Below are 21,313 nucleotides of genomic sequence, written 5' to 3'. Positions count from 1 at the left end.
TCCAAACAGTTGATTTTGGTAAGCCGAAGGTTTGGTTGATGTCTCTAACAATTGTATTCTTGTTTCTGTCTCTTAATGGTTTATTTGACTTTCATTGGCACAACTTTGATCCTTATGTTGATAAACAGCAATAAGAGTTTCCAAAGGTGATGGAAAGACTGGAGGAAAGACTAGGTTCTGAGAGCTCTTTTATACCTGCATTAAGGAGGCATTAAAACATTTCTGAGCAATTATAAACATCTGTGAAGCCATGAGTCCCAAACATTATGGTGCCCTGAAATGGGGGACTATGTATAAACACTGCTGTAATTTCTACATGGTGAAACCAAAATGTATAAAAAATGGCCTTTATTTGACAATGTGTACTTTAACCACATGTGATTTTTTTTCGATTACAAATCTCAAATTGTGGAGTACAGAGGCAAATAAATAAATTATGGGTCTTTGTCCCAAACATAATGGAGGGCACTGTAAGTGTGAGGTGTGGGTAGTCAAACCAGGGCAGGACCTTCACTGAATCGTAGGACCCTGGGAAGTGTTGTCAAGCAGAGGGATGTAGGAGTACAGGTGCATAGTTCCTTGAAATTGGCAACACAGGTAGATGGGGTGATCACACACTGGCCTTCATCAGTCGGTACATATTTAGTATGGAAGTTGGGATGGTATGTTAGTTACAAGACATCAGTGAGGCAGCATTAGGAGTATTGTGTTCCATTTTCGTCGCCCTGCTTGAGGAAGGATATTGTTAAATTTGAAAGAGTGCAGAGAAGATTTACAAGGATTTTGCCAGGACTTAAGTGCCTAAGCTGTTGGGACAGGTTGGGCAGGCTAGAACCTTATTCTTTGGAGCGCAGGAGGATGAGGGGCTATTTTACAGAGGTATGCAAGATCATGAGGGGAATACATAGGGTAAATGCACAGTCTTTTACCCAAAGTAGAGGAATCAAGAACCAGGGCACATTGGTTTAAGGTGAGACAGGCAAGATTTAATAGAAACCTGAGGGGCAACTTTTTGCACACAGTGGGTTTTTGGGACAAGCTGCCAGATGAGGTAGTTGATGCAGGTTCTATAACAACACTCAAAAGACATTTGGGCAGGTACATGGATAGGAAAGGTTTAGAGTGATATATGCCAAACGAAGGTGTGATCAGCGCTGATGGGGCATCTTGTATGGCATTGGGTAAGATTGAAGAGCTGTTTCTATGTTGTATGACTATGATTAACTAATAAAACATTGAAACAATGTTGTATTTGCATAAGTGCCACCTTACACTTGAGCCATCTGTTTCATGACCCCATGCTCACCACTGCTTCCAAAGTGTCCTCTTCTAAACCAGCAGCACCACCAGCAAAACAATTCACTTGTTGATTTTAGTTATAATTAGTTGAATTGTGGAGCACCTTGAGATAAATCCAAAACGTAAATAGCATCTATACAAGTTCAATTTTGTTCATTTGTTTGTCTTTTCTTCTTTTGAATAATAAGTTTTAGGCTTGAGTAAAAATAAATTAATATTCTTTCAGAGGAGTGGCAGGCCAATAGATCAATGAAACTTAATCACCGAATGTATGTCTGTAAATTGCAAATGTTGAAGAACTAGGAACTGATGGTGAACAAATTTGATGACCACAACGGAGACTAGATTACCGACTGGATAATTTGGAATGAACAATTGGATCTCAAAATATTTAATATTTAATTAATGTATTTGTAGGTGAATGATAGAATCTGGAGAAATTAATGAGAATGTGGGAAGATTAAAATGGGTTTAGTATAAACTGCTGCTTGATAGTTGACATAGACTTAATGGGTCAACAGGCTTGTTTTTGTGCTCTATTTTGAAAACCAGAATTTACATTCAAAATGTTCAGAAGTTGAACTGGGATTATGAATTATGGAATTATTGTGATTAGTTCTTTCAGGTGATTGACATTGTGTACTACTCTTCATGTTGTAGATCACAACTTTCTGAGTTTTCGTCCATCACTGGTAGCTGCGGCCTGCATAACAGCATCCCGCATTTGTTTACACATCAGTCCATCTCTGACCACTCATCTTCACCTGCTGACTGGATATACGTGGGAGCACTTGACTCCATGTGTTGAGCTCATGCTGATGTAAGATGCATCTACTTTTTTCAAATTGAAAAGAAAAAGTTGTTTAAGAGCTTATGTTTTATCCTGACTGTAATTATGACTTTTGTGTCCTCCTTGAATTAATGTGATGTGAGAACTTTCTTCATTATTTTTTGATATTACATAAAGGACTCCGGCAGTAGTATAAACCATACAGAATCCTAACCTTTAACGTTTAACAATTAAATAAAGTAAGAATATTTTGGAGAATGGTGTTAAATCTAATCTTGCATATTTAATATCATGATTTACTGTACACAATTGCTTTTGGGAGTGGGTATGTTATGTTCATCATCTTTACCATGTAACTTTTTTTACATTTAATCAATCAATCAATCAATCAACCTTTATTGTCATCTTGCAAGCAACAGTTGTACAGTGCAAAATGAAAATATGTTTCCCAGGGAATACCGGAGCATCACACATGAAATTTAAAACATTTCACACATAATAACACTAAAAACAATCCAGTCCCTGATGGAAGAGTATAAATAGTTAAAAGCAGGTAAAACAACAACGTTAAAATACTGTAAAACCAATCATAAAAATGTCTGGGGCAGCTGATTTGAGTGGCCAGTGCCAGTTATTAAAGTGTCCGTGCCAAGCCGCAGAATCAGGTGACTGAGTACAGAGTGACTGTTTAGCAGCCTCACAGCCTGTGGCAGGAAGCTGTTTAGCAGTCTTGTAGTCCGGGGCTTTGATGCTGCGATATCTCTTGCCTGGTGTATGTGGAGGGGGTGCAGTTTGTCCTTAGCAATTCTCTGAGCTTTTTTCAGACAGCGGCTCTGGAACAGTTCTTGTACCGAGGGTAGGGAGACGTCAATGATCCTCTCTGCTCCCCTCACTACCCTCTGCAGAGCCTTCCTGAGCTGCGTCTGTATGGAAGATGCTTGATTAAAATTAAGGCTTCCATTATAATGCCTTGTATGTAAAAAGAACTTGCTGGAAAAAAACTCAGCAAGTCAGTCCACATCCATAGGAACAGAAACAGTTAATATTTTGGGTTTAAAAACTCAATGGACCATTTTCTTTTTTTAATTTAGATTATCAGCATTTAGAGACATAGAATGCTACAGTGTGGAAACAGGCCTTCGGCCAACATTTCCCAGCTACACTAGGCCAACCTGCCTGTGCTTGGTACATATCCCTCCAAGCCTGTCCTATCCATGTACCTGTCTAACTGTTTCTTAAACATCGGGATAATCCCAGCCTCAACTACCTCTTCTGGCAGCTTGTTCCGTACACTCACCACCCTTTGAATGCAAAAGTTACCCTTTAGATTCCTATTAAATCATTTCCCTTTGAACCTTTGTACTCTGGCCCTTGATTCCCCTACTCTGAGCAAGACTGTGCATCTACCCGATCTAATCATCTCATGATTTTATACAGCTCTATAAGATCCCCCTGATCTTCCTGCACTCAAAGGAATAGAGACCCAGCCTACTCAGCCTCTCCCTATAACTCACACCCTCTAATCCTGGCAACATCCTCGTAACCCTTTCAAGCTTGACAATATCATTCCTATAACATGGTGCCCAAAACCGAACAAAATATTCTCAATGCGGTCTCACCAATGTCGTATACAATTGCATCATGACCTCCCAACTTCTATACTCAATACTCTGACTAATAAAGACCAAATTGCCAAAAGCCTTTTTGACCACCTTATCAACCTGCGACTCGACCTTCAAGGGATCTCCTGCACTCCTAGATCCTTCTGTTCCACAACACTCCCCAGAGGCCTGCCATTCACTGTTTAGGCCCTGCCCTGTTAGACGTCCCAAAATGCAACACCTCGCAGTTTTCTGTATTAAATTCATCAACCATTCCTTAGCCCACTTTGCCTATCAATCCAGATCCTGCTGCAATCTTTCACAACCATCTTCACTATCTGCAAAACCACCCACTTTTGTATCATCAGCAAACGCAATTTTTTGTGGATTTTCCTGTTTCTTTTTCAATTTTATTCTATTAAAAAGTAACGGAAAAGCAGAATAAGAATGATCATTCATAACTACATAATGCTCTACTCTAGCATCAGTTAAACATGTTTTATTAAGAATATAACTATATTGGAACAAGAAAAATACAGCCCATCATGCTATATTTACCAGAGCATCTGTGAATCGTCTTATTTTGGACTTCACTTACATCTGTTGCTCCATTTTTAGGAATATTAGGATTTTCTTGTTAATAAATCTTGCCCCAATCCAGTATTTTGACAGGTGTTGTTTTTATTAAGAGTCAATTGCCTTCTCATCGCGAGAAGCTACCTGAACAGAGATTTTTAATTAAATTGGTCATTGTTGCCGCCAGCACTAATTTAAGTGAGTTGCTGTTGATGATTTCAAGTTTTGTATTGCTCATGATTCAAATAAGATTTTCCAGAACCAGGAATAATGCAATGCACAGCATTTTTATTTTCCATTATTGTTCTCTTTTAATGGCTAATATTTTAATCTAAATACCGCTTCACACACTGAGGCTGTACTTGCAGGTAGACATTTCAATAATAAAACATTATCTGAATTAATCTTTTCCTCGAATATACTGAAGCTTATTTTCATATTTTTAATGTCATTGCATATTTGGAATTTGTCATTGTCGGTATTTTACTCGCGGGGGGGGGGGATAATTTACGATAATTGGTTTTAATTAAATGTCGACATGCAAGTACATTCTCCTTATGTGAACAGGAGTTATTTAGATGAGCTGAAATAATCTTAGCCATTAAAACACGTAACAACAGTAAATAAAATTGTTGTGCATTGGATTATTCTCGGTTCTGGAAAATCATTTGAATCTTTTGTGGTTAAAGTAATGGACTTATTTAGTCTGCGATGGAAAGTTTGAGCAACAGTTTTACCCCTCTGGATTTTAATCATTTTTGTAAAGATCCATCAATCTTTGGGTGAAATCATTTGATTATATAACCAAGCATTTTTCTTAAACCCAGAATTACCAATGTGAAGAGTCCTGAGATTAATGGTTTGTGCCTTGCTGGATTATACAGGGTTAATTATTATAAATCACCAAAGTAAAGCAATTAATTGCATCAAGTAAAAAAATAATGTGATATACTGTGTTAAAGACTTTTAATTTTCAGATTGTTACAAGGTCTCTTCGAACTAGCACTTTTGCTTGAATTCATAAATTCATTAGCATAAAGAAATCCAATTAATAGAAACCATTTTAATTAGAGAAAAATGAAATGAAATGAAACTTGATACCAAGGTATTTATCTAGCTGGAAGATAGTAGAAAAGTGTAAGTTACATTGGAGGTTGTGGGGAGACTTGATAGAAGGACAGCGCCCTCCATAATGTTTGGGACAAAGACCTATCATTTATTTATTTGCCTCTGTGCTTCACAATTTGAGATATGTAATAGGAAAAAAATCACATGTGGTTAAAGTGCACATTGTCAGATTTTATTAAAGGGTATTTTTATAAATTTTGGTTTTACCATGTAGATTATACATCGCCCCCCCCCCCCCTCCCAATTTCAGGGCACCATAATGTTTGGAACACATGGCTTCACAGGCATTTGTAATTGTTCAGCTCTGTTTTATTGCCTCCTTAATGCAGGTATAAGAGAGCTCTCAGCACTAGTCTTTCCTCCAGTCTTTCCATCACCTTTAGAAACTTTTATTGCTGTTTATCAACACGAGGACCTAAGTTGTGCCAATGAAAGTCAATTAAGCCATTATGAGACTGAGAAACAGTAATAAAACTCTTAGAGACATCAACCAAAACCTTCGGCTTACCGAAATCAACCTTTTGGAACATTAATGGCGGTTCTCACGGTGCGACCTGACGCAAGATGTCACCAGAGTGAAGTGGTCGTGGTCCAGCACGAGTTCCGCATGATATAACAATTCTGTCGTTTGTGCGAGTGACTTGTCCGTCTCCCGATCTTTCCCGTTAATCGTGAATGAACATCGTGGACTGTCGTGTAGTTAATCACGTGGCACAAATGATGTCACTTTTTTTCACACACTATATAAATATCCTCCGTTCGTAGAATTGGCTCATTTGCAGACATGCCTATACAAAGTTGGTTCGGGTACAGGCTGGTTATTATTTTCATTGACGCTCTGTATGCATTAGCGCAACATTAGCGCTGTCTGCCACTACTTTTACATTGCAGCTGCAGGGAACAGACAGACTTATAAGATAAATTAAAGGTAACTGCAAAAACAGCACTTTTACATCTGTAGCATTGTATGTTTTTAAATCATGGATAACATTAAATTGTTCTCCTGTACATAAACTAATATATTGTTATAGATACTCACATGAGCACCTGGGATACTGCGCAGCCTTCGTCTCCAGCAGGTTGCGCATTCTCTCCCTATTTCTATAATCCTCTCTGGATTTGTCATAGAGAATCTCATTGCATTGGTACCACTCTACCAGTTCCCCCTCTTGTTCCCTGTTGAAGTTATATGGCCTTACCTTCTGCCATCTTCCCTTTATGTTATTGTCTGCTGAGGCTATTGGGGAGGCAACAGCTGCTGGGGAGGCAATCTCAAATCCACCTTGATCACCCTCTCCCTGCTCCAAGGAGCCCACAGGCAGTGGTATCTCTGGCATCTCCTCTTGCCTCTCCACCTGTCTCTCTTGCTGAGTCTCCTCCTCATTTACCTGCATGGCTAAAAACTTTCTGACTTTCCTTGACCCCTTTCTTTGCGTTTTTCTGAGAGGCATCTCTGCAAGTCTTACTGTGAAAAAGATTCTCAAACAATGACAATTAGGTGGGACGTCCTCGATGGACACATGGTCCATTGGCGATATTGAGACCACCTTTTTTACTCACCTTATGTCCCCTCTGTCAAGCTTCCGGGTTCCCACGGTACTCGCAAGAGTCATTACGGATATCGCACTGGCATCTGCGTTCATACAATGTTGCAACGCTCACCAAAAAGTGCTCAAGTCACTCTTGGAGAAATTCAAAAATGTTTGAATTTTCTCCCGACCTTTCAAAGTTACACGACTACCTGCCGTTAGTGCCACGGAGGTCCTCGGTGGTCCACGAATGCCGTACTGTTATCGCAGGAGGTTCCCACGATGTTAAACTCTTGTTAAGTCTTGCGTCAGGTCGCACCGTGAGAAAGCCCTTTAAGAAGAAAGAAAGCACTGGTGAACTTACTAATTGCAAAGGGACTAGCTGGCCAAGGAAGACCTCCACAGCTGATGACAGAAGAATTCTCTCTATAATAAAGAAAAAAACAACAAACACCTGTCCGACAGAGCAGAAACACTCTTCAGGAGTCAAGTGTGGATTTGTCAATGACCGCTGTCTGCAGAAGACTTCATGAACAGAAATACAGAGGCTACATTGCAAGATGCAAACCACTGGTTAGCCACAAAAATAGGATGGCCAGGTTACAGTTTGCCAAGAAGTACTTAAAAGAGCAACCATAGTAGTGGAAAAAGGTCATGTGAACAGATGAGACGAAGATTAACTTATAGCAGGGTGACGGCAAGAACAAAGTATGGAGGAGAGAAGGAACTGCCCAAGATCCAAAGCATTCTAATGTTGTGACAGATTTTTATATAATTTCAAGGATTTAGTTCTTTAGTCACTATAATTGAAGACGGGATCAGAAGATGATACGCACCCACGAGCTCTCCATGAGACATTCAATGCTATTGAAAGATGAATCTTTCGAACACACTCTTGATTAATAGTTTCTTTATTGTAGTACTAAAAACAGTAAGATATTCACCCAAACTTCTTCTTGTATAAGTATATTTCAATGATACTTGTGGTCATGCTCATGCATGGTCGAAAGCTATGACCTCTTCCCCATTCTTCTTCAAACTAAACTAGCTCCTAGGGAGTCTGCGCCAGAATCCTAGCCGCAAACCACACCCCAGCCTACGTATAAATCCCACCCACATAATTACAGGCAGATAAAAATTTAAAGGTAACTGTTATAGTTATAACATACTGAGTTAAGCTAAATGGCTACTACATACTAGTATGTAGTAGCCATTTTGTTCTGATTGTTACCCTAATTGTTCTGAATATATAACGAGACAATTACTAATATACATTATAAAAGGAGCTATAAAAGCTTAACATATTAAAAAAAAAAAAAAATAACATGCATTATATATCAGCATTCAGACTTCTTTAGTGATTCTTCCATATTCACCTTCGCCTTCTATAAGCAAGCATAACTTGGTTATTGGTCTTATTAAAACATTATTCTTAGTCTGAAGTCGCACTGTGCGCACTAAACCCTTAACGTCAGGCATGATACCCAGTATATAGTCCAAAACTCAAAAGTCCAAAGTTTTGACAGCATGAAACTTCTTCCTCCATATCCGATCAATTCATGGATATGTCGTAACAATAATGTTGAAATATGAAAGTCCATCGAGAGAATAATAGGATGTTTAGCCTCTTCAGGCATTACCAGTTCATTTACACGACCACCCACTCTCCGAAGTCCTTCCAATACCGGATCCAGCTTTCCTCTTTGTTTTTCTGTCTTTGGCAGAAAGAAATAACCACGTTTTCCACTTTGAGGAGATCATCAAGATGTAAACCCTGTACGTCGTACGATGCCTTAAAAACTTTCATCTTCTTTTCAACCGAGCAAACAGCAATAACCTTGCTTTTGCTTTTTAGAAACCAAGCCATCACATTCACCATCTTCTTCCATGATGAAAAGTGGATAATTAAATCATTTATTGTGTTTGATGAATCTTTAGCAATAACGTTCACTGTGATGTTTTTAATTTCCAGATCATTAGCAGAGATTTCAAATCCCAGCTCAAGCTTTGGCCATTCTCTGTCTGGCTTACAGAGAAACTCTGGTTCATTGATCCATCTCTTATCGCTTAAGAAGCGATCTGCTGTTAGTCCTCTAGAAGCTTTATCCGCAGGATTTTCTTTTGTGTTAACATATTTCCACTGTGACACATTAGTAGCACCTCTTACGAAAGAGATTCTGTTGACTACAAATATCAAGAAATGTTTGTTCTCATTATTAAACTATTTAAGCTCCGTAGTACTATCAGTCCAAAAGATAGATTCTTCCAGTTGAAGCTGTAGTTCTTTTTGCAGCATTAGGTCAACTTTAACAGCTAAGACTGCGGCAATAAGTTCCATTTTGGGAATTATCATTTGCTTCAATGGTTTCTGGTTTTTCCCATTAAGAATGCAACATGTACTTCATTGCTATCATTTTCCAGTATTAGATACAAAACAGTACCGTAGCCATTTTTACTTGCGTCTGAAAAGTGATGCAGCTGTGCACATCTGATTCGACCAAAGTTTATAGGTTTCATGTACCGGTCCACTTTGAATTCTGAGATCTTTTTGAGATTTGCTAACCATTCTGTCCATCGGTGAGAAGAAGTTTGCGTTATACTCTCATCCCATCCAAATATTTCCTTACTGAGATCCTGCAAAATTAACCTGGCCTACAGTGTAAATGGTGCAAGAAATCCCAAAGGGTCGTGGACAGAATCGAGAATCTGAACTTGAACGCATCTGTTTCAACACACCAGTGCAGTCCCAATGCACTTTCCATTGGCAGATTGTCTTTGTCCAAATCCAACTCCCTGGTCTCCTTAGCTATACCATCTGGTAAAATGCTCTCCAAATCAACACGGCTGTTGCTGATCCACTTGGATAGCATGAATTCTCCCTTATTGCAGAGAGAAGTCAGATGTTTTACCATTTGAACTACTTCGCCTTCCGAAGACATGGATTTTAAACAATCATCCACGTAGAAATTGTTCTTCACAGTGTTTACCACTTCCCCTGGAAAGTAAGCTTTATTATCATCGGCAGTCTTTCTTATTTGCTTCGGTTTAACTACCTGCGGTTGAGATGGAGCTTTATCGACCATCCAATTACTCAGTGTTAGCTTAACAGGCGAGACCAATCTTCCTCTGGTGGCTGTAGATTTAATTCATCTGCTGTTCCCCTTTGAACAGTTCCTTTTCTCAAATAAGAGCTTATCCCATCAGATACTTTATCGCCACATCTTGAACCTTGACCCTCCAGTATCTCAATCTTCGTCCTGGCTTCTTCCAACTTCATATCCAGTTCCAATTGTTCCTTCTCTCTTTAACTGCCTTCCTTGTTCCTCAACCTCTCTCTTTGCCTGTTCCTCAACCTCTCTCTTTGCCTGTCCTTCCTGTGCTTCAACTCATGCTTTCTCGCCAAGGCGGAGGTTTGTAGCGAAAGAGCAGCCATAGTTGCTTCAGTTTCCATATGAACAGAAACTCTTGAAATTGAACTGGCTTCATATCCAGACATGTGTCTTGATCTTCATGTAAAGACGTTTGAGATACTATCTTGTGGTGTTACTTCATGTTCGATTTCGACACCTTATGGCGTAGCATCCACTGCTGCAGCACACGCAGTTCTTTGATCAACGTCAGCTAACCCTCTTCGCATCTTCCATAAAATCATCAAATATCTCCACCTTTTCTTTGAACCACTGAGTTTGTCTTTCACGTTCTTCCTGAGCCAGCTGTGAACTCATCAATGAGTTTTGCTTATATCCAATCTCGTGACCAATGCTGAATAATCAGTCCAGATTAGATTGCACTGTCTTCACGTTCTCATCTGATTCCATTAGTTCCTTCTGGAATTCAATTAACTGTACCATCTTCTTCCATAACTTGTTTCTCTCCTTCTAGGTTTTTTTCCAGGTAGGCTACTTCCACCTTCTCAGTTCTCTTGGTCTCTCTCCTCCCATATCTTCTACCCACTGCTCCACCGCCTGGCTTAACTGTCGAAGATTCCATGACTCCCTCTGGTACCGCTTCTTTGCATGGCTTATTTCTTCTTCCTCCATGAATTAAACAGATCTTGGGAGACTGCAAAATCTGCTAATAAATAAACAGGACTTCTTCAGTCTGCTTCTGTCTTTACTGATAAACATTCGATAGTTGAGCATAAATCTATAACAATCGTTCATTCTGATGCAGTGTTCCATAAACACCCGAAAGAATCCAAAACAAAACTGGACTTTCAGAAAACATCCAATTATTTTGAAGGCCACGTACCTAGCTTTATCCAGGCTAGCTTCTTGGCTGCTTTCCAAAACTTTAGCAGAACTGGCTTCTATTATATCTCTCAGACCATACGTTTGCTCTTTTTTAATCACTTTAAAATGCGACAAATCAGTCGAACCTTTCACAGCATCTCGTTAAGAAGCTGTTCAAATTAAAGCGTTCCTGCTTTCAAATCTACAGCATAATACAATAGCTGTTCATTACTCACGCTCTCGATCAGTGAAGTTTTCAATCTTCAGATAAGTCATGTGGCTGTGTCCATTAACCTACCAGCAGGTAGGCTCTAAACCGGTCAAGCTGTAATCTCTGGCCGAGATCTAGCAACTTCAGTTCCTCTTCTACGGAACCAATCTTCAGTTCCACTTCTACAGAACCAGTTCTTCTGGCAGTAATCTCTCGGAGATCCAGCCCCATCTTCTGTCCCTCTTCTATGGGACCAATCTTCTACCTCCTAGTAGTAAGGTAGCTTTCGACTCTAATGTAGTGACAGATTTTTATATTGTTTCACAGATTTATTCCTTTAATCACTTTAATTGAAGGATCAGAAGATAAGCAATACGCACCCACGAGCTCTCCACGAGACATTCAATGCCGTTGAAAGATGAATCTTTCAAACACTCTTGATTAATAGTTTCTTTATTGTAGTAGTAAAAACAGTAAGATATTCATCCAAGGTACACAAAATTGCAGGAGAAACTCAGCGGGTGCAGCAGCATCCATGGAGCGAAGAAAATAGGCGACGTTTCGGGCCGAATCCCTTCTTCAGACTGATGGGGGGTGGGAGGGGAGAAGGAAGGAAAAAGGGGAGGAGGAGGAGGAGCCCGAGGGCAGGGGATGGGAGGAGACAGCTCGAGGGTTGAGGAAGGGGAGGAGACAGCAAGGGCTAGCAAAATTGGGAGAATTCAACATTCATGCCATCAGGATGCAAGCTGCCCAGGCGGAATATGGGGTGCTGTTCCTCCAATTTCCGGTGTTGCTCACTCTGGCAATGGAGGAGACCCAGGACAGAGAGGTCGGATTGGGAATGGGAGGGGGAGTTGAAGTGCTGAGCCACTGGGAATTCAGGTAGGTTATTGCGGACTGAGCGGAGGTGTTCGGCGAAACGATCGCCCAACTGCCGCTTGGTCTCCCTGATGTAAATCAGACCGCAAGAAATGCAACACCTGTTCCTTCACCTCCCCCCTCGACTCCATTCAAGGTCCCAAGCAGTCGTTCCAGGTGCGACAAAGGTTCACCTGTATCTCCTCCAACCTCATCTATTGCATCCGCTGCTCTAGATGTCAGCTGATTTACATCGGGGAGACTAAGCGACGGTTGGGCGATCGTTTCGCCGAACACCTCCGCTCAGTCCGCAATAACCTACTTGAACACCCAGTGGCTCAGCACTTCAACTCCCCCTCCCATTCCCAATCCGACCTCTCTGTCCTGGGTCTCCTCCATTGCCAGAGTGAGCAACACCGGAAATTGGAGGAACAGCACCTCATATTCCGCCTGGGCAGCTTGCATCCTGATGGCATGAATGTTGAATTCTCCCAATTTTGCTAGCCCTTGCTGTCTCCTCCCCTTCCTCAACCCTCGAGCTGTCTCCTCCCATACCCCCACCCTCGGGCTCCTCCTCCTCCCCTTTTTCCTTCCTTCTCCCCTCCCACCCCCCATCAGTCTGAAGAAGGGTTTCGGCCCGAAACGTCGCCTATTTTCTTCGCTCCATAGATGCTGCTGCATCCGCTGAGTTTCTCCAGCAATTTTGTGTACCTTCGATCTTCCAGCATCTGCAGTTCCTTCTTGAACAAGACATTCATCCAAACTTCTTGTATAAGTACATTTCAATGATACTCGTGGTCATGCTCGTGCGTGGTCGAAAGCTATGACCTCTCCCCCATTCTTCTTCAAACTAAACTAGCTCTTAGGGAGTCTGCGCCAGAAACCTAACCGCAAACCACACCCCAGACTACGTATAAATTCCACCCACATAATTACAGGCAGCTAAAAATGTAAAGGTAACTGGTTATAGTTAAAACATACTGAGTTAAGCTAAATGGCTACTACAACCACCTCATTTGTGAAACGCGGTGGTGGGGGTGTTATGACCTGGCCACGTATGGTTGCTGAAGGTACTGGCTCACTTATCTTCATTGATGATACAACTGCTGATGGTACTAGCATAATGAATTCTGAAGTGCATAGACACATCCTAGCTGCTCAAGTTCAAACAAATGCCTCAAAACTCATTGGCCGGCAGTTCATTCTACAGCAAGACAATGATCCCAAACATACTGCTAAAGCAACAATGGAGTTTTTCAAAGCTAAAAAATGGTCGATTCTTCAATGACCAAGTCAATCACCCAATCTGAACCCATGCCTTTTATATGCTGAAGAGAAAACTGAAGGGGACTAGCCCCCAAAACAAGCTTAAGCTAAAGATGGTAGCAATACAGGCCTGGCATAGCATCACCAGAGAACAACTGTTGATGTCCATGAATCGCAGACTTCAAGCAGTCATTGCATGCAAAGGATATGCAACAAAATACTGAACATGACTAATTTCATTTACATTACATTGCTGTGTCCCAAACATTACGGTGCCCTGAAACGGGGGGGTGGGGGTGTGAGTATGTATAAACACTGCTGTAATTTCTACATGGTGAAACCAAAATGTATAAAAATGGCCTTTATTAAAATCTGTTAATGTGCACTTTAACCACATGTGATTTTTTTCTAATACAAATCTCAAATTGTGGAGTACAGCGGCAAGTAAATAAATGATGGGTCTTTGTCCCAAGCATTATGGAAAGCACTGCATATAAAATGATGAGAGGCAAAGTTAAGGGTTGGCATTCCAAACCATTTTTCTAGGATGGAAATATCCTACACCGGAGGGCTTCGCTCTAAGGTGAGAGGAGGAAAATATAATGGAGATGTGCAAGGCAAGGTTTTTTTACACAGGGTGGTGGGGGCCTGGAACACATTGCCGAAGTGGTGATGGAGGCAGATACGATAGTGACGTTTAAGAAGCTTTTAGATGGGCACATAGATTTGCAGGGAATGGAAGGATGTGAATCACATGCAGGCAGATGAGATCAATTCAATTAGGCATCATCTGAAGGGCCTGTTCCTGTACTGACTATGTTCTATATTCTTTATTGGAGATTATCTGATTTGAAGTTTTTTTTATTGTTTAGTGCCCATGACAATGATGTCAAAGAAGCCAACAAAACCAAAGGACAACAGTCAGTTCTACAACAACAGACAACAGTGCAACAGCAGCATCAACACCAATCTTCACCGCAGCTCCTGTTCCAGCAGACTCCGTACCAACATCTCACCCAGAACTCCTCATCCCAACTGGTACAGTTTCATTCACCTTTGCAACCTCAGGCTTCAATACAGGCCCATAGGAGCCATGTGCAGGGCCGCCGGGCTACCATTGTCTCAGGAAGTGCTGGCAGCAACTATACTCTACAGTCATACCCAAGTTTGCAGGCCAGTTTGCAGCCCACGGTAAGGGCACTGCCTGTTCAGGGACCCATTGCTATGCAGGTTGCCATAACCACAGAACCCAGACACTGCATCACTGTGGCTTATGGTAGTAATTTTTTAAGTGGACATCACACGTACACAACTGGCTGCTTTGACCGATGACAGTAATTACAAACATGTTATTTTTCAACATTCTTCCAAACTGTTAAATACGATCTTCTACTTGGCCTTAGAAGCTGTCTCTCAGAAGAGATGTAATTTGTTACATGGATTGAACTTTTTATTTAGGATATGCAAAAAAATGCATTAACAATGTAGCTTTTCTTGTTAAATTTTCTGTGATGGAAGTATGATAATTATTTTAGACTTTGAGAATGCCCTCAATTTGGTATTCTAAACGAACATTTTTGAGACAAAGTAGTCCAATGGGATGTCGGAAAGCCATATGAAATATTTTGATAGATTTGAAGAGATCCTTTGTTTGTGAAGAGCATTTTTAAGCTGCTGCCTTAACTTGCATAAGGGCTGTTATTACTGTGACATTTTTATATTGTTTACATGAAAGCTTTGAGGGGCACACTTTTATACTTGAAGACAATGCTGTTGCCCTCATTTGTTTTAATTTATCACTGGCTGCCTGCGATGTTTTGGTGTATAACCCAGGGAGTTTTGAGACATTACTAAGTGCAATATGGTTTGTATCTTAGCTGTACCTTCACTTTATACTGTTTACTGCACTGTTACTTGTTTCAATTGCAGGCAAAGCAGTGTCGTAGATATCCAGCTCTTATATTAAGATTACTACTAATCAGTAACAATTATAACCTTACCAGACGATGATTTCTCTAACACTTGTGAATTTTTAACCAGTTGCAGGGAAATGTGGGTGGATGTGAATGATCTGAGAGCTGCTTTCACTGGGATATTTTGTTCTTCAGCAAGGTTGGCCTACTGAAAATTGGAATTTTAAAAGAAGAGCGATTTAGGGGATTAATTAGTAACATATTTTAAAAATTGCAATGCGTCTGCCTGCTTGGTAAAGGAATCAAGAGATCTGATTTGTTGAAGGTGCATCGAAGGAGCTGACATGACCAAACTAGGAAAGAGTTGCATGTACAAATGTAAGTGTGAACTCCTCAATAATTACATTTATTCAGGTCTCAAGGTTCTACAGAAGGGAAAAATATTTAATACCTCAGGCAGTCTTGTTGACCAGCATAAATACATGACATTTACCTCAGAGTAGCTTGTATCTGGCTTGCATTTCGATTCCATACAGCTGAAGGTGACAGTGACATTGCTGTAGATGTAGAGTGTAGCATACCGTCACAATTTACATTTGGGTATTTTTTATGTTGATGTAAAATAATCCAGTGACTTTAACTGCTATTTTTAAAATGCCTATTTTGAGAACTTTGCTTGATTGTCTTAAACAGACTTTATTGTAAACTAACAAATGAAATTCATTTAAGCAGTAAAGTTTAAAATCTTGCATTAATTTTATGTAAATTGGAGCTATCAGATCTAACAACTAGTCATTACCTTCATAAACATTTGTTTTAGTAACAATGCAGCTATTTTAATTTTCAGTGCTCTATTTCTTAATTCTCGTATTGAGAACATTAGTATATGTTTAAGTCCGGCAGTGTAGAATTGTTGGTTTAATTTTCAAGTACTACTATATAGGTCAGTATTACTATCTGATTAAAGAAGCAAGCTATTACTTGGCTCTGTCCTGCACAGTCCTTCCAATAGTTGAGGTTAGTGTTGAAAAATACTTCAGGAGACCAAGTTAATAAAACTAGTCCAGACTCCTATTCCAGTTACTTGTCCTGAAGTTCTTTGTAGGATTTTGTGTATATGGGCATAATGAGGCTTGGTACGGTGATCATCATGACTGAATTTCTCACCAGCAGTCTACATTCACATATAAAAAGTGACCCAAATACTGGAAGGTTTACATTTCCCAGAAAGATTGGGGAATGAATTTTGAAACAATCTTTTCCTAATTTGTTTGATGGGAGTCCTAGACATGATTCCAAACGTGTAGCTGAATATCCATTGTTTGCTTCGTTACTGCAAAAAAAAAGGGTCTTGTTTAAAATACTAACCATTTGTTTTTTAAGACAATAAAACATTTTAGGTTCGTTCAATGAGTGAATAGTGCAATGATCTTCTAGCTTTAGTTAAATATATCCAAGTCCATTTATTTCTTTTGTGTAACATGGCCTGTTCCAAAGAACTGGTCACTACATGTGTGCTTTGCTGGTGATTGCATGGATGTGAATACAGGCAAACACTTACCAAATAATGACTTGAAGTTTAGTTTAGAACCACAGTAGTTATCGGGAATGCTTCAATGCCAGTAAGTCCCGCTCCTGGAAAGTCACTCCAGCATGGAATACGAACGCTGCTGTTGCAAATGATGAAACTTTGCATTTGCTCATGTCACGTTATCAGACAAAATTACATTGGATTAGTCATCAAAAGTGAATAGCTGTTGATTGATTTGCTGTCAGCCTGGATTTGTTACATATGGATCTGGAGCAGCCAGAGGGGAAGCTATGATTACTGTTTCATTCCTTACCTGACAGTACAATTAAAGACAGCTGGAATTCATTTTGTGTGCTATTATGGCGTCACTGCACTTGCCATCATTGTGTGCCGTGTAAGCAGCTTGTACTTTTTTAGTATAGCGAAAGTTTCAACGTATCCAGAAATTCAACTTTTGATAAATTATTTATTTTTTTAATGAGCTTGTTAAATATAACACCAGGATGAATTCCCATGCAGAACTTTTTTAAACCTCTGATCAATTTCTGACCTCAATCTGCCCAAGTTCTTGGTTCACATGGTGTTTTTTTCCCTAAAATATTTTTAAACAAAACTAAACAACCTCATTACAAAACATGTACTTTGAGGGATGAATACCATATACAGGTTTCACATACAATGGTGTTTAAAGTGCCTTCTGCATTTAAGTATTGACATTTTTTAACACTTCATAAATATAAATTGTTGTGCAACATTCCATCAAAGGTATAATGGATGCCTATTTTAGGCTTAAAACCTCTTGCGAATTAGCATTAGACAAGAATCAATTTAACTGTATTAAATGTTGTGTGATGGGGAGTGTGAAAAGCTACATTGCGTGGCTTGCCAATTAGGAGGTTGGGAGTCTCCCACGTTAAATTTACTTGATTGGTTGACTTAATGTGATACTGTCTTCTTTGAAATGCAAACTTTGTTTGAGACATTGAGCCGACCAGGCACTTGGATGAGGATGTGTTATGTATGTGGTGTTATACACGCATCCTATTCAATAGACACTACAACCAGTAAATTGTTTGCTGAATAGAAGTAGGGTAATACACATTGTATTAGACAGGACGATATAATGTAAAATGCATTCTAGTTGAATTCATGAAGGAATTGTGAAGCTTTGATTTTGCTACAATGCTATTAAACTATGAGAAACCAAGTGAAATAACCAGTGACCAAAAATGTTGTTGTTGTTCCATTCTGCTATACAAAGCTTGTTTTATTCATGACTGTTTTAAAGGGATTTCTTTAATTTGGTGAAGCTTGACAGATATCCATGTATTTTCAAGAACAGTAATGCCAGAGTGAGTTACCTGCTAAGTGATACACTAATATTTGCTAGTATTTCAATACATTTTAGATCTGGTTAATTGAAGTTTAAACACATGACTGATGTGAAATCCTGTGTACTTTAAAAGAAATAAATGCCAGTCTAATTATTAATGTTCTCCTTCTTTAAACTCAAATACATGTCTCCGCAGACACATTACTGAATAAATAATTTCCCAGATTGCATTTTGGTGACATCATTATTATATTCCTTTTATCTCTAAAGTCGAAATAAGTTTAAATCTAGTGTGAACTAATCTAGGCTTTGTTGGAAGGGAGAGGTGGAAGAATATGTCGGTATAATAAATAAGAGGATATTGTTGACACTTTTAGTTTAATCGTTCTATCCATGTCAAAAAATAGTTTGTTCAGAGATGTAATTCCATAAGGTTACACCCTTCTATACCCCTCTGAAGAGGTGAACTGACTGCTAGCAATAATACATGTGAAATCAACAAAACTGCATCTAATCTTGTTCATACTGAGGTCACTGTTTATCAGAAGACAATAGATATAACTAGGAAATAGATTTATTATTTTCACTCATCCAAAGAAAAAATCTTTAGGACTAATTTATAGCGCCCTTTGGACAATCTAACTGCACACAGATTAGAAATTGAAACTTGATCATCTCTGCTTTCCGATGATGGTCTCCTCACACAGCTGGATCATATGCAGCTCAATAAAACCATCAAGCTTGCAATCCACTCATCCTGCTTGACTACCATTACATCCAGCTAAGACCAAATGCAAGGTCTATTGACAAACTAAAAGCTGAAGTGCCGCAGAGTACAAGCTAATTCTGCCACCTGGCCATTTTTCATTTCCCACTAGCTTCTTCCACTATCTCATCTGTGTGTCCTTGCCTTATCCAGATGTTTCATAATGCTCATGACACAGCAAACCTAAGCTCAAATAGATTTTCATGGACCTTACAAAATGCCTACTTGACTTTTAACTGTCCCAATTCAAATGTGCTCAAATCATTCCAGTATAGACATTGGCAATGAGAGGCGACCGGTTCAAATGGGTTTAATCCCTTGTTGAAATGTAGAACGGTTCAGACAATATATCCTCTCAGCAGCATTTCCCCAGTGTTCCAGTTTGAGGGCGGGCTGATGGAAACAATCACAATCCTGCTATGTTGGCTTTGGTGAATCCACCACATATTAACAACATACAATACAGTGAGTACTGCATTGTGTTTACTTGTCAAAATATAGTCACAGGTTGTTTATGAAATGGATCCATTGTTAATTGTTTCATTTTAATCTGTTATCCAACAGTAAATGAACTATGTGCCACTTGTTCCTTCACGATGTAACTATTTGAAATCCTGCAACAATGCTTCCTTCCTGCTTTACATTAGCTCTTGCTGGGCAATAATAGAAACCACAACTGGTAACATTACAATATCCTTGTATTGATTCCTTGTGTAATGTGAATGAAACTGAATGTCTTTTATTCTCTAACATCTATAATGCCTGACACAATATTGCTTCCTGCAATTGTCTTCTGATTGAATTACATTTGGTGCTTGTACCCAGTACAAACTGAACCAGCAAAATGAGACAAGAATGCAACAGATGGATGGCCAAAATGTGGGCAGAACATGGGAGTTACTGAGTTACTAAGTTATTTGTGGAATTTTCCTAAATTACGATGATATTAATGAAATGCATGTTTTATTCTTTACACACAAATACAAAAATAATTCAGATCAATCATCTTCCCTTACCTGCACCAAATTAAATGTTTACAATATTTTCCAGGGGTATCGCTTGATGCACATTTCCTAATCTCCATCATTAGGTAAATTAACATTAAAAAAACGTGGGCGGCATGGTGGCCCAGCGGTAGCGTTGCTGCCTTGCAGCGCCAGACACCTGGGTCTGATCCTGACTGTTCGATGCTTGTCTGTATGGAGTTTGTATGTTCTCGCTGTGACCTGCATAGGTTTTCTCCGGGATCTTTGGTTTCCTCTCACACTCCAAAGGCATACACGTTTGTAAGTTAATTGATGTGGTAAAATTGTAAATTGTCCCCAGTGTGTGTAGGATAGTGTTATGGAGCTGTCCCACTTAAGCGATTTTTCAGGTGACTGCTGGCGATTGGAATGGCAACTGTCAGAGTGGAACACATTCATTCACTCACTCCTTCCTACTGGGGAGTGCGCTGTCTGAGTGAAATTCACACGGTGCAAAGCCAATGTGAACAGTGGAGCCAACTTTTCAGAAGCCAGAGATACACGGCTGTGAAGCTTGGCAGACATTAACGTTACCGGTCGGTTATCCTTGGTTCGGAAAACTACTGCTTACGTTTTATTTCCCAATGAGCCAATGAAATTCACCAGTCAGCACTGGCTACAACCTACAAAAACCTACAATAACCTTCGACCTCCTGGCAACCCACACTACCACTGTGACCATAATGAGGCCCTGACTAGTTCCCAGAATGTGGGAACTTCTCACGACCATGAAGGCGACTACCCGGCAACCACCCGCGAACATGTGGTGACTGCAGTCTCCTGCAGTTGCCTAAATGGGACAGGCCCATAAGTGTGCGGGGATCGCTGGTCCGCACACATTTGGTGGGTCGAAAGGCATGTTTCCACGCTGTATCTCTAAACAAAACTTTTTTTTTCATTCCCTATGAATTTTGAATATGAAAACAGTCTAGTTTAGAAAACATTTGCTTTCACTACAAATATTATGCTTATTTTAAATTTCAAATGCTAGGATTTGGGTATTTTAGGAATTTCAAATAAAAGCTACTTAATTCTTGGAGAATTTTCCAGCCATGTAATAAAAATCAAATTTTAACAGTTTATTCTTTAGGAGAGAAATGTCTAAATGTCAGCGTGTTAAGAACAGAGATTAAACTGGTCTGTCGGTACATTTATTTTAGAATATTTTGATTGCATTACTGAAGGTAATTTTAATTTTAAGGGCAATATCAGTTACATGTTCGATGTTTTGACATTTTAATCGTCATCCAAATCT

At 39.6% G+C, this 21,313-nt stretch overlaps 1 protein-coding gene across 3 annotated transcripts in view; it reads left to right on the top strand.

Annotated features, from left to right (window-relative positions):
* The window catches only part of ccnjl (cyclin J-like), an 80,378-nt gene extending 61,957 nt beyond the window's left edge, over nucleotides 1–18,421 (top strand). For 2 of the 3 annotated variants that reach the window (XM_055642950.1, XM_055642951.1), the window contains exons 4-5: nucleotides 1,960–2,119; nucleotides 14,363–18,421. In XM_055642950.1, coding sequence (XP_055498925.1) covers nucleotides 1,960–2,119; nucleotides 14,363–14,822 — 620 coding nt within the window. In that variant the 3' untranslated portion in view covers nucleotides 14,823–18,421. The remainder of the gene's footprint in view (nucleotides 1–1,959; nucleotides 2,120–14,362) is intronic. The other variant, XM_055642952.1, reaches the window with a different exon arrangement.
* The last annotated feature ends 2,892 nt before the right edge of the window (nucleotides 18,422–21,313 follow it).

The sequence above is a fragment of the Leucoraja erinacea genome, chromosome 11, assembly GCF_028641065.1.
Source record: "Leucoraja erinacea ecotype New England chromosome 11, Leri_hhj_1, whole genome shotgun sequence".
Taxonomy (NCBI): domain Eukaryota; kingdom Metazoa; phylum Chordata; class Chondrichthyes; order Rajiformes; family Rajidae; genus Leucoraja; species Leucoraja erinaceus.
The sequence above is the reverse complement of the archived record's forward strand: the minus strand, read 5'-3'. Positions and strand labels throughout refer to the sequence as shown.